Source organism: Rhinolophus hipposideros (genome assembly GCF_964194185.1).
Source record: "Rhinolophus hipposideros genome assembly, chromosome: 20".
In the NCBI taxonomy this organism is placed as follows: Eukaryota; Metazoa; Chordata; class Mammalia; order Chiroptera; family Rhinolophidae; genus Rhinolophus; species Rhinolophus hipposideros.
This window is the reverse complement of record NC_138066.1, coordinates 40,622,592-40,639,193: the sequence shown is the minus strand read 5'-3', so window position 1 is coordinate 40,639,193 and position 16,602 is coordinate 40,622,592. Positions and strand designations below refer to the sequence as shown.

General features: G+C 52.1%; 1 protein-coding gene across 2 annotated transcripts; it reads right to left on the bottom strand.

Moving 5' to 3' along the window:
* Nucleotides 1–1,229: 1,229 nt before the first annotated feature.
* Nucleotides 1,230–14,163, bottom strand: LOC308488090 (angiotensin-converting enzyme-like protein Ace3; the record flags this gene model as incomplete). Of its 2 annotated transcripts, XM_081027328.1 has the most annotated exons (14): nucleotides 1,230–1,551; nucleotides 3,164–3,588; nucleotides 4,109–4,293; nucleotides 7,981–8,103; nucleotides 8,559–8,657; nucleotides 10,456–10,600; nucleotides 10,720–10,943; nucleotides 11,276–11,448; nucleotides 11,526–11,623; nucleotides 11,731–11,922; nucleotides 12,762–12,905; nucleotides 13,094–13,181; nucleotides 13,445–13,603; nucleotides 14,005–14,163. In XM_081027328.1, the coding sequence occupies 13 exons, from the start codon at nucleotides 14,161–14,163 to the stop codon at nucleotides 3,179–3,181; spliced, it is 2,199 nt and encodes a 732-aa protein (XP_080883454.1). In that variant the 3' UTR covers nucleotides 1,230–1,551; nucleotides 3,164–3,178. The 2 variants fall into 2 exon arrangements, with proteins under 2 accessions (XP_080883454.1, XP_080883453.1); XM_081027327.1 differs by having other exon boundaries at nucleotides 1,236–3,588.
* Nucleotides 14,164–16,602: the final 2,439 nt, after the last annotated feature.

Genomic DNA, 16,602 nt, shown 5'->3' with positions numbered 1-16,602 from the left:
TTCTCTGCTCTTGTCCCAGTACACGGTGGCCTTAGACCCTCTTAGGCCCTCTCCTGATAATGAGGGCAGTTGCCGGGGCGAGTCTCTTAGGCAGTGGAAGGGGAGGGCAGAAGGGGTTGTTAGAGGACTCAGGTGGTCTTTTGCTGAAGGTTTCTTTCTGAGTCTTACCACTGGGCCTAACCCTGGCAATAGTACGGTTAGACCTCTTGCCAAGTGTCCTCCAGCTGAACCCCAGTGACCATGCAAAACTCCTAGGGGCAAGCTCATCCAGGGCCTGGTTCTGGGAGAACAGAGTAGGAGTACACATGAAGGGTACAAGAAATATGCAATAACAAGACATGGAGACAACCAAAATGTCCTTCGATAGATGAATGGATAAAGAAGTGGTGGTACATATACACAATGGAATACTATTCGGCGTTAAGGAAAGATGATATAGGAGCATTTGTGACAACATGGATGGATCTTGAGAGTATAATGCTAAGTGAAATAAGTGAGACAGAAAAAGCAGAGAACCCTATGATTTCACTGATATGTGGTATATAAACCAAAACAACAAAAGAACAAGACAAACAAATGAGAAACAAAAACTCATAGACACAGACAATAGTTTAGTGGTTACCAGAGGGTAAGGGGGTGGGGGGTGGGTGATGAGGGTAAGGGGGATCAAATATATGGTGATGGAAGGAGAACTGACTCTGGGTGGTGAACACACAATGGGATTTATAGACAATGTAATACAGAATTGTACACCTGAAATCTATGTAAATTTACTAACAATTGTCACCCCAATAAATTTAATTAAAAAAAGAGAAATATGCAATAAGTTGCCTTCTTCAGAAGCCTGATAGATTTTAGCATACAGGCTCTCCTTGAGAGGAGACCAGATATAAAACCATCTATTAGCAAGTGACCACTGGTAAAAGTGTCTGAGTATTGACTGAAAATACAGAAGCAGCAGCTGATGGGGGCGGGGTGAGGTTTATTGAAAAAGGCTTCTTGGAAAGGAGGGAGAGAATAGGACCACTGTTCACTGACCATTTCAGTGGGCTTGGAGCTTTGCAGAGTCTCCAATGACTGGTTTTGAGCCAGGTCTTGAAGAGCAATCATTCAAATCGGGCACATACCTTATTAGGCAAAGGCCAATCGTACAATCAGTGCAGAGGGGCTGAGCTGGGGGCTGGAAGTGGTGAGGCTGGAGAAAAGGGAGATTGATAAAGACTCTCAGAGGCATTTTAAACGTCTAGATTTAATTGATGGACAACCAAGTTCTTAAGTAGTTAGACATGAAGGAAATATTCTGGTGAAATAAACTTTACATGGTGAGGAGGGAGGGAGGATGGACAAGGAGGCTCAGTGAGCTATTTGCTGGAGTCCAGGGGCTTGGAGGGGCTTGGAGTCCTGCGCTGGTGTGCCTTTGCCATGCAGAGCCACAATGCCTGATGGGGGCCTCTTTGGCCCCTGTGGCTGGAGGATGAGAGAGCTGCAAATGTGACCTCCTTGGGGGGCAGAGTTGTCCTGGCTGCCCCTGTGTGTGGGGGGGCGGGCTGGCTGTGGAGAAAAGGTGAGGCTGTTTATCATGGACTCCATGTGTGAGGTGCTGCGCTCTGGGGAGGGACTTGGGCAGTGGGACACTCATTCACTCACTTATTTCCTCATTCAAGCATTTTCCAAGTCCCCACTATATGCCATGGTCTGTGCTGGCTATAGGTGTTACACAGGGCATAGTCCTGATGAGTGTCCTGCCCTTACAGAGCTGACAGCTAGTAATGGGGACAAATAAGGATATTACAGCACAGCAATGTAGTGACAGAGACACCAAATTAGGGTGCAATGGAGCTTGTGGTCAAGCAGGAATTGTGTGGCCTCAGCCAAAACTCAGGAAGACCTCTTGAAACCTGGGAAGAAGTAGAGTCCGTGAAGATCTCAGCCTAGTGTCTCTGTCCCCAGAACCCTTGAGTTCTGGGCTCAGACCATTAATCTAGACAGAGCTGGTCCCATCTTTTGGCCACCCTCCCATCAGCTCAACGGAAGCCCTGGTACCTCCTTTCTGGTTACTAGCTGTGATGCTACTTCCCCTCAAGCTTCCCCTAATCTCTGACAGGCCCTGATTCTCAGCCTCCCCAGGAGCTCCTGGGGCCTCAATCCAAACTCAGTTTGTCCCCTGGCAGGGGGCAGACTCAGGCTGGAAAAAAGGGCTAGAAGGGGCAGGCGCAGAGGCCTTCTTCTCTCTTCCTAGGTTTGTCCCTAGAGTACTCATTTCTCAAATGTCCTTCAAAAACATTCCCTCTGTCTTCCCCTCCTCCACTGAGTCTGGAAAGGTGCTGTTTGCCCTGTGCTCAATCCCCAGGGCAACAGGCCAGGCAGCAGGTGTGTGTGTTGAACAAGGCCATCTCTGGAGCAGAGTGGCTGGAGATGAGCTTTGTTTAAATATTCAAGAAGTCAATCATTAATCACGCCTGGCGTGTTGCCCAGCCACCCACTGTCTCTATTTGGGTGGGTCTGGACAGGGGCATGGAGGGCCATAGGGCAGTTTGTGAGGCCACTTGCATCTCAGGAGGCTGACAAGTAGCTTTTGGGGGCTAGATTACTCAGTACAACACAGGCCTGGCCAGAGGATTGGCAGAAAGATGTGCCCGCCAGTATACAGAGCACAGTGCTCATAAACTGGGCACCAATGATTTGTACAGGAATGTCCACTTCTACCTGAATACATTTTATAAGAGGACTGAAGCAGTGTCCTGTTTCTAACCAGAGCACACATTCCTTAGGGGCTGCCGTCCTGGTCCAGCCCCACAGCTGGGCGCCTGAAGAAAACAAGCTGCATGAAAAATCAGCTCTGAGCATGAACTGGAATGGAGGCTGCTTTGGAGGGACACAGCTACTGGGTCACTAAAACTAGGGTTCCTGAGTCCCTAGGGAAAGGAGGTTGGTCTAGAACCCAGGGCATACATGAAATGTATACAATCACTTGGAATCACACAGAGTCAGTTATCTGTGCCCATGGAGTTACATACTTGAATTCACAAACACACAGTTAGTTACAACTCCCCATGTACCCAGACCTGCCACAGCTGCACCCAGTTGCAGTTGGGCATTATGCATACAAGCTCTCCCGTCCCCAGACCCCGTCAACCTTCTCTGGCTTGCCCCCCAGCCTCACTAGTTGCACTGGTGTCTAGTCCCAGCTCCACCATTCAGCCCTCATCCACGGAGGCTTTCTGTGGTGCTGTGTGAAAATCCGAATGATCAGGCCGATTGAGCAGAGCAGCAGGATGAGGCAGAAGCCCAGCAGAATCCACTGTCTTTTGGCAACCTGGCTGGGTTCCATGGCTTTGCCCAGGAAGTACGTGGTGGGTGGTGTCTTGAGTGGATTAGTGTCCTGTGAACCGGTGTCCTGTCTACTGGAATCCTGTGCACTGGTGTCCTGAGCCAGTGACTTTTTTTCCAGGGAGCACAGCCTGCAGGCCAGCAACAGGGCCACCAGGAACATGACAAAGCTCAGAGCCAGCAACACCCACTGCCCGAGTTTGGCCTGCTCTGGGTCCAGCTTCAGGCTCAGGAATTTCACCTTGTCTGTATTTTTTTCTGTGGAAGACACAGGAGTCTTGTAGAGCAGATAGAACTGGGGAGGGGAACCTGAGTTGCCCTGTGGCAATCAGAGAGGATCTGACTGCCATTGGCCTTTTCTCTCAGCCTTAGGCACCTAACTCCTAAGCCACAGGTAAGGGCATTACCCTGGCAGGAGAGGGAGAAACAGAAGTAGAAGGAAGAGGAGGAGGAGATGGGCACAGATATGGCTACGTCCCCATGGTGCTATCAGTGGCTCCGGGCAATGGTCAGGAGGCAAGATGCCCACCCTGTGCTCAGATGCCAATCTGGAAATCTAGCTGGACAGTGCACAAGGAAGCAACTGGGGCATGGGCTGGGGCACATGGCCTTGACCGAGGCTGCATCGGCTGCAGACAGGACCACGTAGCAGCAGTGCTGTGTTCAAGCGAGGTTATGGGTGGGCTAGGGGTTAAGGCTGGGTAGGGGCTGGCCCAGGTCAGGCTAGGGTCGGGCTTGGGGCTGGATCAGAGCTGGGACCAGGATCAGATTATCAAACCTTCAAAGGAACAGCTGTAGTCGGGCCAGCCCAGGATCTCCCCCTGGCGCACGTTCTCAGTGACCAGCCAGTCCAGCAGGGGCTTGAAGTAGGTCATAAGGGCCTTTGCGGACATCTTGGTTTTCCCGGTTATATTCTGCAGGATCTCTGGCCAGGGTTTGCTGGCACCCTGCTTTAGGATGTCCCTGGGAGAGTGGATACAGCTGTGAGGCTGTGTGGGGGTATCAGCTGGTGCTGCTGGCACCCCCTCAGTATGCCCAACCCTAGCCCTAGGGCTTTGATAGCCAGACTCTTCCCACAGAGGCCAGCCTAGTGGATTGAAATCACAAACTTGAAATTAAGACCATCCTGGGTTTGAATCCTGATCTGTCATTTAGTAGCCGTGGGACCTTGGGCAAGTAACTTAACCTTTCTAAGCCTTAGTTTCCATATTCATGGGAGATAATAATAGTACCTGTCTCCTTGCATTGTTGTGATGATTAAATAAACACAACGCAGGGAGCGTAGTAGAAAGGCAATGAATGATAGCTGCCCACATGGGACAGAGGAATAAAAATTACTATTATTATTTTTATTACCACTGCTGTGATGATTATTATTCTCCTGGACTCAGATAGGCCAAAACTCAGTCTTGAGACACTGTTTCCCATGCTCAGTGTCAATAGAAGGAGGCAGCTCTTCAACCCTTTCTGGCCTCACACGGAGTGTTTGGGAGGATTCGAGAGATAATGAGCGTGGGATGTAGTCTGTGCACTGACCGCAGTGATTACAAATGTCAGATCTGCTTCCAGGCACGCTCAGTGCTTGGTGGCAAGGGCTCAAGCCTTAGGCTTGGCCTGCACACTCATGGAGGGGTGTGCTGAAGCCAGGGCCCTGGGCTCTTCCATCCTAGGATCCCCGGCCGAAGAAGCAGTGGGTATATATTCATCCTTCTCAACTTGTTTCCCTGATCTGAGCAGGAGAGAGGTAGGGCCTAGAGGCCCAGAAGTCAGAGTGTGGAGTCTAGATTAATAGGACTGAGTTTCAAGACCCCAGTGCTATTTATGGACCACATAGCCTCAGGCTACCAACTTAACCTCTCTTAGCCTCAGTTTCCTCACCAATAAAATGGGCCCCCTTAATTCCTGCCTTTTCATTGTGGTAAGGGGTAAGTCACATAATGGTGGCGAAAGAGAGCTTTGTAGTTTGCAAAGACTTATACACATCACTCAATAAACAACTGGGAAAGAATGAGGTGGAGAAACTAAAGGTTGGTGGATCCTTGAAGAAGCCACAGGGGAAGAAGTACAGTTAAGATCCAGGAGAAATGGAGGAGAAAAGCCAAGATTAAAAGAAAAAAACAAAACAAAAACCCACAACTAACTTTAGGTAAGAGGATTTTATCAGATGACGGGTCCTGGGGAAAGAGAAGGACCTTGTGGGGGGAACATTTAGACCATCAAGAATCTGCCTATTTAGAAATAGTCCTTTAGGCAGGGTGGGACGAGAGGTTTGACTGAATCCCACCTGATGACCGACCGATATGGGTAGCATGTGAGATTTGCAAAGGTGGCAACTGGGAGCCAGCTAGAGCCCTCAACTCCAAAGTGGCAACAGCAGGCCCCGTGGACAAGGCCAGCCCACTATGGCTGGCTGGGTGAGGCACGGGCAATTTGGAAACTTGGACCAAATCTACTTTGACCCTCCATTCCCAGGAGAAACAGCCCAGAGGCTGGCTCAGGGAATTATATTCAGGAAGATGAGTCAAAAGTAGCAAAATCAAGTTTAAAATATACTAGGCCAAAGAGCAGCCAGGAATCTTGCCCTAACCCTTCTCCCATGCAAGCACTCCCCTCCCTCTCCCTTATACATCCCATATTCCACTCTGCTACCATCTCACCTCCCCAAAGCTCATGCCATGCCCCTTTCTCAGGGACCTCTCCTCTGTCCTCTGCCCAGAAAACAGTATTCAAAGTCCTCAACTTAGAACTCAGGGTCTTCCCTGAGCAGGGGTCCAGGCAATGATGCATGAGGACTGGTGAGCAGTGACCAGAAATGAGTGGCAAGGCCTTTACATGCTTTAGTGCCTAGTCAGACCCTGGGAGCCTTGTGTGCCCTGGGGAGGTGGGGGGGAAGTGGTGAGGATGACTGAGTTAAATGTCCCGACGATCGAGTGGGATGAAGGCTCAGAGTTAAAAGTGAGATGTATAGAAAACAAACGTCTGCTATTTCTCGCATTCTTGCATTTGGAGATGGAGATCCCTCCCTTGTACCCCAACACGACCTCCTTGCCCTCTCTGCATGTTCACTAAAACCCTTTCCTACTGCACCAGCTCCTTTCTTGTATTATAGGTATTGATTTACCCTGTGGCTTATTGGCCCCTACTGGATGCAGGGCAGGCCGGTTGGCCTCTGCACAAGTAAATGTTTGCTGAATGAATAAATGATGGGTAGTCAGACACGAATTCAGAGAGCAGAGAGGCCCCTTATGTTCCATGTATTCAGAAAAGCTCCTACCTGGGCAGTCAACTAGAATAAACTCCTGTAGTGTGAAAAGATGGAGAAACAAATAGAGTAGGGAGACAATAGGACTGGCAAGTTGCAGCCTTCCCTGAGAGCAAAGCCAGAGGGTCAGTCCTGCAGCTCCACCTGGCTTGGCAGTTACTGACAAACTGCATGGTGGCATCAAAAATATGCTCATTACATTTGCAAAGGATACTAAATGACATGGCTTTGTTAATCCTCAGGGAGACAGGAATAAAACTCAAGATGACCTTAACCAATTAGGAAAATAGATCTTTTGAAATCTGTTGAAATTTAATGGGGAAAAGAGCACATCAGTGGTTGGAGTGCTGCTCTTAGAACCAGCAGACTCAGGTCTAACCTCACCAGACCTGTATCCTTTGACTGATGGAAGCACCCAGGTGAAAGATACTGCATTCTAGAGTCAGTTTGGGGCTCAATGCATGACTCTGCCACTTGTTGGATGACTGACATGCAATTATATTATCTCTCTCAGCGTCAGTTTCATCATTTGTGAAATGTGGGTAATAATATCCTCTGTGCAAAGCTATCAGCTACTAACATGAAACCCTGCAAGAGCGCTCATCAGGGGCCCAGCCTAGAGTAGTAAATGCTTCCCACTATCAGCTTTCTGCCCTTTGCCCCACCCCTCCAGGTTTGTTTCAAGACCAAAAACCAACTCCACAGAGGCAGGGTGGGTTAGTGCAAATGCAAGAAAAAAGACTGGGAGAGGGGGTCAAAGTGGACCACAAGCTGACCAGAACTAGCCGAGCGGCTGGTGGGAAATCAACCTGGATCAGCCTGGAAATGGGATGCAGGCACCTCCAAGAACAGGTGGGAAAGGCAGAGTGCCCCCAAAGATACAGCAAATGCTGCGGAGAGGCTAGACAAGCTCCTTGCACAGAAAGGATAAGGGGATTCAGATGGAAGGCGGAAGCCGGGGCAGGATTCCCACCCTGCCTTCCCATTCAAGACAGTTTGCTTTATTGGCGCGCGCGCGCGCGCGCGCACGCGCGCGTGTGTGTGTGTGTGTGTGTGTGTGTGTGTGTGTGTGTGTCTGTGTGTGTGTCTGTGTGTGAGAGTTAATGAGAGAGTATGTGTGGGTGTGTGTGCATACACGAGTGTGTGCGCAGATGTGTATGTGTTAGCAGGAAGGGTTAAACAGTCTCTCTGACTAAGAGGGGCTGCACGTGAGGAAATGGGCTTCTTTTACTGCAGGAGAGACTGCAGAGTGACACAAGGAGCTTCCCATTAGAATATAAGTTTTGCTCCGGGTGTCTAGGGTAGTCAGGTGAGGAGAGGGGTCCCGTTGGGCTTCTGGCAGGGGAGAGAAGGGGAGCTGAGAACAAATGGGGGAGGAGGGCACTCACTCCAGGAGCTTCCCAGCCGTCCTAGAGTTATAGACGTCACAGCGGTGCAGGGGACCTGCGTGGCCTGAGGCTTTGCACAGCACTTCGTGGAACTGGAACTGGAGCACTAGGCTTAGGAAGTACCTGGGTAGAGGGACGTGAGGGCAGGTGTCAGGGTTGGGAAGCCCAGAGCCACGTGCAGCCAGGCAGCTCTGACATGCGGTGGCCTTGAGGGCCCAGTCAGCGGGTGCAGCCTGGGCGGAAGTTCCTTCACCAGGTCCCACCTCAGCCTGGCCCTAGAATACTGCAAGGTCTCTCCTCTTCAGCCTGGAAACCAACCCTTGCCTCCCTCTTTCCCGCCCTCCTCTTGGGGACAGCAGAGATGCTTTAGAATATTCCCATCCGCTCTGCCCTCCACACAGGAGCTGATGTAAAAGCCCAAAGGATTCTAGGGCATGGTCCTCCGAAGGCTGCGTGGCCTGATGGTAAGAGGTGGGCAGGGATGCAGGGAGACACCTGGATGTAGGACCTCTTGAAAGTCCTCAGCCTGGTTCCCATGTCCCCAACCCCTAACTCCCCAAGCTGGCCCCGAACTTTACCGCATGTAGGGTACGTTGGCAACGATGTGGAACTTGGCACCTGGATCAAAGTCGTCTTCTGTCCGAGGGAGGGGGGGACACAGACCCTGGTACTTCAACCTGGCAGGGAAAACAGGGGACTCGATAAGGCCTCCCGGCTGGGTTCTCAGAACTTTTATATTTTAAAGCACTTGTGCAGCTATCAAAACTGGTCCTGGTGTGTGGAAGAGGCTTAATGCATTTTTATTGATTAAATGAATGATTTGAAAACACATGAGCCTGGGAATTGGAATAAAATTCTAACAGTACTTAACACTGAGCACTACCCTCAACACTGTCCTGGTTCTGGGGACACAGGAGGGAACGAGCTAGGCAAGGTCCCTATTTGTATCCTAGTGATGGGGACTGGTTTATACCAACTGACAAAGTCATTTCATCTAGCAAGAAGCGCCTAGAAGAAGACATAGCATCATCCCTGCGGGGTAGTGCTGCTATTATTCCCATTCTACAGGCGAGAAAACCAAGGTTTAGAGATCAGGGAACTAGTGGCAGGACACAGAGCTAATCACTGGCAGATCACAAGAACTTTCAGGTTCAGGTCTGGTTTTACCCCTCTGAGCGACTATGGGAAAGTTACTAATTGTCAATGAGCCTTGTTGTAAAACGGAGTCTGTAAAATGTGAATAAAATGACTCATCTGCGGGATGAGTTAAAATTGAGGAAAAGGCTCATTGCTTTTTTGTTGGCTCACCAGCACCTTTGGGTCATCCTCTGGGGTTGACAAAGAGTGGGGGTTCCTCTCCCAGTGGACAGGACCTTGTCCAAGTCCCAGAGAGTCAGCGCCCCTCTCCCTCAGCCCCCATCTCCATCATCCAGGTGGTGGTGGGTGTGGTCCCCAGAAGGAAAAGAGCCCCTGCAGGTACCTAAGATGGCTGGTAGGGGTGCCCTTGGAGGGGTGCCAGGTCAAGACTCTGCTGATCCTACTGATGAAACCTGGTCCTGAACTTGGGGTGGGGTTGGGAGGGTGAAAGGAAAAGGGAGGAGTGCCACCGCTGTGTCGCTGTGTGACTGCATGCTGGGCACGGATTCTTTTTCTGTGAATGGCTATGGGTGGTCGTAAAGGTTCAAATAAACATAAGGCTTGTGCAGACGTAGCAGGCCCTTCAAGGTTGCCCCAAACCGTGCTGTGGTTAGCAGATTTGAGCTGGTCAGTCTGAGGCCTGGTGGAGACGGAGAAGCTCTGGCCACTGGCATTCATTATCCAGTCAAGTAGCCAGGGGTCAGTGATGAGATGCCATGCCAGTGCCCCTCACGCAGGAGTGATCCTGCCTGATTGCTGGTGGCTCCTTCGGCAGCTAGTTCTGCCCTTGGACATGCTAGGGGTGCTAAGCCAGAGAGAGGCAGGTGTGCGGATGTGTTGGGGCAGCAGGAAAGGAGGCAGTGGGCTTCTCTCTCTGCCATGGGGACTCTTTCCTCAGGAGGGAAAGAGCTCAGGCTCCCCTACTGGCCCCCCTGGTGAGAACATGATAGGAGGGGAGGAACAGGAAGGCTTGCTTGGTGGTCAGTGTTCTGTTCCTGGAGGAGCCCAGGTGCAACCACTGTGTGCGTTTTACAACCACCCAGGGAGCAGGGGGGCCTCCGGCAGGATCCCTGGAGAGGTTAGGAGGCCTGCTCAGGGCTGGTGCCAGGTTCAGCAGGAGGCCTCGTGACCACTCACACGGGCCCTACCCTGTTCAGCAGGGAGGCTTTCATTGGGTGACTGCAAACAGCGAATACTGCCTCGGGCTTCCTGGCAGCCCCCAGGTCATTAGCGCTGCAGGCCCAGCTCTGGCCTCAGAGAAGAGGGGCTGCACCCTGGAGGCTGACCCACATCTGGAGGAGGAGGGCGCAGAGAGCACAAAGCAGCTGTCCTCCTTACCTGAGGTTCCACCACTCCAGGTTGTACACATCCTTCTGGATGGTGCCATCAAAGACCTTCCAGCGAAACAAGTCCACCAAGTAGGCGAAGGGGATGAACGCGATCTTGTCCAGGGCAATGCCCATCAGGAAATTGAGCTCCTCCTCTGGGGAAGGTGGGGCCGTCAGGTGGCAGCTCCTGGCTCTCCCTCCCGTCGGACTGGAGAGCCCGAGCTGCAGCCCCAGACTTCGGCTCCCCTCCTGTGGCCCTCTTGGTGTCCATCACCTGAGTCCTGGTGCTGACGGCTGAGCAGGCCTCTATTGAGCAGGTGCTTGTGGGAAGAGGCCGAGAGGGTGATCACTGACCCCACGGCCTCTTCAAAGGCAGGGTTGGGGCCTGCGCGGAAGATCACAGGGAGGTTCTTATACTGCAAGAAATACTGGATATGGCCCATCTGGTGGAAGATGGAGAGCAGGTCTTCTATGGTCACCTCGGTGCACTTCTTTATCCTAGGGTTAAAGGGCAGGGGACAAGGAGCATGGGAACGCCCTGGGAGAAGGGAAGATTTTTCCATTCAGACTCTGGTAAGGGAGTGGGGTGATTGGGCTGGAGACCTGCGGGGCCTTGGTGGCTCTCTTTTCTCCCTCCAGGCCCCATATCCTACCAGCGGCCACCCGCTTTGCTCTCCTGTGCTGTGGCTCACAGGCACCCGCCCCTGCCCCAGCTCCACCCGCCCACCCCTTTTGCACATCTCCTAAAAGAGGCAAACAGGTGGAGAGTGGAAGGAGCAGAGAAAGAGCTAAAGAGGGGCAGGAGGACGGTGCCGGCTGCTGGGACACACCTAAAGTCCTTGCCGTTGTAGAAGTCCCAGGCGGAGGCGTGGCACTCCACCTCACGCCCGTCGCTTGGCATTTCCATCATCGAATTTTCCCAGAACTCAGGAGGAGTGGAAAGCAGCCCCAGGGAAGTGATGAATTTTTCAGCCTCTATGAACATTTTCTCAGGGTTCCAGTGCTGTGGGGAAGAAGGGGTGCATGGGGCCCTGCCTCGGGGTGTGGAACAGGCAGGGGCAGACAAGGCTGAGTGCTTACCTGGCTTCGCATGATCTTTGTGACGTCCTCAGGTGGCTTATTCGGGAAGGGTAGGACCAGGTCAAAGATTTTGACCCAGGACTGAGCCCACATGTTCCCTGGAAGGGGAGTGGAGGGGCTCAGAGGCGGCAGGAGACCGTGTCTGCCCTTACTGAGCACCTGCCTCCTCGGCGAGCCCCACCCCCACTGCCAGCTGGGGCTTTACCCAGGAGGTGGGCAGGGATGGGTCCCTTTATATCGATGACCTCGGGTCCATAGTAACGGTGCAGGGCCCGGCGCACGTAGGCGTGCAGGTTCAGGTAGAGCGGCTGCAGCTCGTGGAAGAGCTGCTCCAGGTCCTTCTCCAGCTTGTCAGATTCGTATTTGGACCGCCACAGGGCCCCCATGTCTCTGTAACCTAGGACAGGAGGGGGGCTCAGAGGTGCTCACCACCCACCCTTCAGCCCTGGCCTGGCAGGCAGGAGACTCGGGTACCCTCTAAGGAAGCCACTTGACCTCCCTGATCTTTGGGGTCTTCACCTGCCCAAGGGGAAAAATACCTCCCACGGCCACTCTCTGTACTGCATGAGATCGGGGCAGAGAAGCACTTAGCACAGTGCACACTCCCTGCTTCTCACCCACCGTGCCTGGCTGCCTAGGACCTGGACATGACCCTGGTCCTCACCCACCCCGCTTGAGCCCCACCCAGCCATGTCCTCCAGCCACACTGGCTGCTTTCAGATCCTCCCAAACGCCAGCCTCCCCTGTCGTGGAGCCTGTGATGCTCAGACTTCGTGCTTGCCTGGCTCGTTCCCATCTTTCAGGCCTTGGCTAATATCAGAGAGGCCTTCCTGAGCATTTATCTGAAGCAGGTCTCTCCTTATTCTCTCTCTCAGCAGCCCCTTCCTTCTCACATTCAATCCAAGTGGTAACTGGAGACGTGTGTTTGCATGAACATTGTCTGTCTCTCAAAGGACTATAAGCCCTCAGAGGGGGGGCACCCTCTCTGTTTTTGCACCTACACATTTTCGAACCACCCCAGCACCCACACATAGTAGGTGCTCAATTAATGTTTGTGGAACAACACAATGACTGAACCATCCTTGCTCTGCCCAGCTGCAGAGCTCAGGGCTCCCATCTCCAGGTCCTACTACTGCCTTCCCCTCTGAAGACCCTGCCGTGTCCTGCTGAGGCTCATCTGGAACCTGTGCCATGTGCAGTCTGCTCAGGCCGGGCTGGCCAGGTGTAGGGCCTCACCATTGAGCCTCGCAGCCTTGTTGCTGAGCTCCACATAGTGTTCAAAGCTGACACGGAGCGTGCGACCCACAGCATCCCGCCAGCCCTGCCAGGCCCACAGCAGCTCCTTCTGGTCCCGGGAGGTGGCCATGATTTCTTTGAGATCTACGTCCGGCAAAGGAGCCAAGGTGGGACCCCCGCTCCTGCCTCTCTCTGCCCTCACCCTCTGTAGGCAGATTCCAACCCCTCAACAAGGGAGCACAGTTGGAGCAAGGAGGAGGATGGGAGTTAGAGGGTTCCTGGAAGGTGTTTGAGGCTCTGCGGTTGGGCAGGGGCAGGGTTGGGGTGCTCACCAGGCTCCAGGGGCATGCAGGGCCCCTCATTCAGGCACACTTGGCCCATGTTGTACGTCGTTTTCATGTAGGCCAGAAGCTTGATGTACTGGAGGGGGCAGGTGTCACCCAGGGCAGGCCAGTGCCTGTGGGCCCACCCCCAGTGCTAGCCCCACCAGCTGGGAGAGGTGGGCCCCGCCAAGGTGTTTTCCCACCAGCCACTGCTTCGCTCCTCCCCGAGAGGAAGCTCTTGCCCTGCCCCACCAACCTACTTCCTGCCCCAGATACTCTGGTTCCCCACCCGGCCTGCCTACCCACCCAGCCTTAGGGTGGGGAGCATGTGCCTGGAGACCTGGGGGCTCCATCCATCACCTCCCGAAGCTCGTCCTCGGGCAGGGCTGCCTTCTCTATGTTCTGCAGCTTACTCAGCATGCGCTTCACGGCCGGGTCCTGGAACCTGGCGTTCTTAAACAGGCGGGCCCGGGTGCCAAAGTACAGCATGTGCTTGGACTTCTCCTCATCCTTGTTCAGCTGGAAGGAGGGTCACCATATTTGTCTTGGGAGGTTGGGGGAGGGAGTAAGCGTCCCCCATTGAGTGCCAGGGCCACAGCCCCCCAGCCTCCTCCCAAGGACCACTTTAAAGGTTCAGAATCGTTGAAGATTTGCTAAGAGGGAGAAGGGAGGGAGCCAGGGTCTCTAAAAGCAAGTAGGTGATATTTACAAGAGGAAAGCAGCAAGAGATTCTTGCCCAGGGAGTGTTGAGTGTTACCAAGAGGCAAAGAGCTTGCAGCCTGCTTTGACATGTACTCTGAGGTTTCCCTTTTTCCTCTAGCTCTGGACAGGGGACAGAAGGTATGGATTCCCCCAACCCTCAAGACCACTGAGACAAGCAAGGGGAGAAGGGGCTGGAGTGGAAGTGGTACCACACACACCATTTCTTCCTGATTTTTCTTAGTGATGTTGGTGACGTAGTTCCAGGTGGCCTCCATGAACTCGTTCCACACAATCTGGGCTGTATTCTCATAAAACTGCAGGAACGTCTTTGCCATGGTCTCATTGTAGAGGTTGTCTGCAAAGAAGGAGATGGGCATCACGCTGTCCTGGGAGTGGCCTGCCCCTGCGTGGTCCCCTCACCTGATACCATGCTTCTTTGGGTTCCAGTCTCACCTAAGCTCTGATCACCCTCGATCCTGAGCCATGGCAAGAACTGCCCATAACAGAAGAGCAAAAGTAGGGGAGGTCCAGGGCAAGTCCATCTTGTGCCCATGACCAAGAGAACAGCAGAGCTGGGTGAGGCTATAAGCCAATCACGATCTGGCTCCATATTGTGACATCAGGGGCTAAAGGGTCAGCCATAGAATGTCAGAACTGGAAAGCCCCCACCCACCTTCTGGTTGAACTGTCCCCATTTTATAGGTGAGGAGACTGAGGTCCAGAATGGTGAAGTCGTGTGACCTAGTTCACACAGCTAGTTAGTGACAGAGTAGAGAGGAAAACCAAGGCTCTTGAATTTTAAACCAGAGCTTGTTCTACTCTATTTGGTTACTTCTCTCTGGCATTGGAGCTACCCTTGAGCCTTAACCAGGAATTGATGAGACCCCCTAGCCCCACCACTGCATCCACAGGCTGGAATCACCTCTGAGCTGGTGGGTGGGATGATGCAAATGATGGATGGATGGGTGGAAAGTGGTATCTCTGAGTCTCTGAACTCTGGAAGCGTAGTTGTCGCTCCACGTTCTCGTTTGACCACTGTGTTTACATTTGGGGCTTTTTTTCCTCTCGTGGGCTGTGTGATCATCCCCAGGGCTGTGCAGAGCCCTTCCTCCCTTCCCATTGTCCTTATGTCTGTTTCCCATGGAGAACCTGATATTATGAGTTTGCAGGCAGTAGGAGGAACAGAGGAAGGTAGACGATTGGGAAGGCTGTGGAGAGGTGTGGCTGGCACCTTCCATTCAGGGGTCATGTTCATGAATCCCTGAGCCTGGTTTGAGCACCAGTTGGCAGAACCCCAGCTCTCTGCTAGCCTTTGGGGACACCCCAGTAGCCTGACACATATAGTCTGGGGAGTCCCATCTATCTCACTTTGGAATTCCCTCCTCAGACCCACGTTCCTCCACACCCAGACTCCCTCCATCCTTTGTGCCCTTCACTCACCCTCCTCAGCCCAGGGAACCCACATCGTCACAGAGAAACTGAGCAAACAACCTTCTAAATAGGATCTGTTACAATAAAAATTTATTTAAAACACAAGAAAAAAATCAGTGATGTTTCTGGTTAACTAGCTGACTAAGCTCTCAGGAAGCCTCTCCTCCTGCTTCAAGCATAGACAGGCTGGATAAAACAGTGTTTTTGTTTAACTGCAGTCACAGTGATGTGCATTACATCCCTGGACTCATTTATCTTATAACGGGAAGTCAATGCCTTTTGACCACCTTCACCCGTCACCTACCCTCTCACCTTCCACTGGCAACTACCAATTTGTTCTCTGTACCTGTAAGTTTTTGTGTTTAGATTCCACGTGTAAGTGAAATCATAGTGTTTGCCTTTCTCGGTCTGACATATTTCACTTACCATAATGATGACCTCAAGGTCCCTCCATATTGTTGCGAATGGCAAGATTTCCTTCTTTTTAGGGCTGAATACTGAATAGTGTGTGTGTAAATATATACATATGCTATGTGTGTGTGTGTGTGTGTGTGTTTGTGTGTGTATATGTACTATTCAGATAATGAAAATGTGATATATACATATACATAATTTCATTCTCCATTCATCCATCAAGAGTAAGGGTTGAGAGAGGCTGGGGAGCTCAGAAAAACTGCCCAGCAACCATATCTTTGGTCCGTGCAGGTAAGAAAGAGCCGGTCACCCAGGAGCCAATGCCTGGCATGCACAGCACAGATAAGGGCTCAGACTTAGGCCACCAGTAAAAACTGCTGGAATGGCCCCTGTTCCCGCTGTCAACACCTCCTCTTCCTCTGCCACCTTCCAGGTAGAACGGGCCTCTGCCCCCTCTCCCATGGAGGCAGAAACAGGAGTCTGAACAATTTTAATATTTCAAAAGGCCTAGTAGATAAGGCTGATCAGACTGACCACAATATTGTTTTTTTGCCCTCATTCTGTAGCTCAGAACTTTGGGTGTTGAATGCTGATACCCTCACACTGCCCACAAGCTCTCACAGGCAGCCTGAACCTCTGCAATTCAGAGAGCTAAGAAAGGGGGTGAGGTGACAACGACCTTTGTTTGGCAGACAAACAGCTTTCAAAACATCAGGCTGGGAGGGGGGGGTAAAGACGTCTATTGTGAGAAAGGCTTGGAACTATTTAGAGGATATGTTTATAAATTCCATTGTCCTAAGTAATCATAAACTTCCACCCTCTTGCGTATCCCAAATACCTCAACTCCACATCCTGCCTCATGGAACAGGCCTGTACAACCAAACCTGTGTGCACACAGACTTATACACACACACACAAAGCCACAAACACAGATACACTTGGCAGCTGGAGATGGGGGTGGCAAAAAGTGG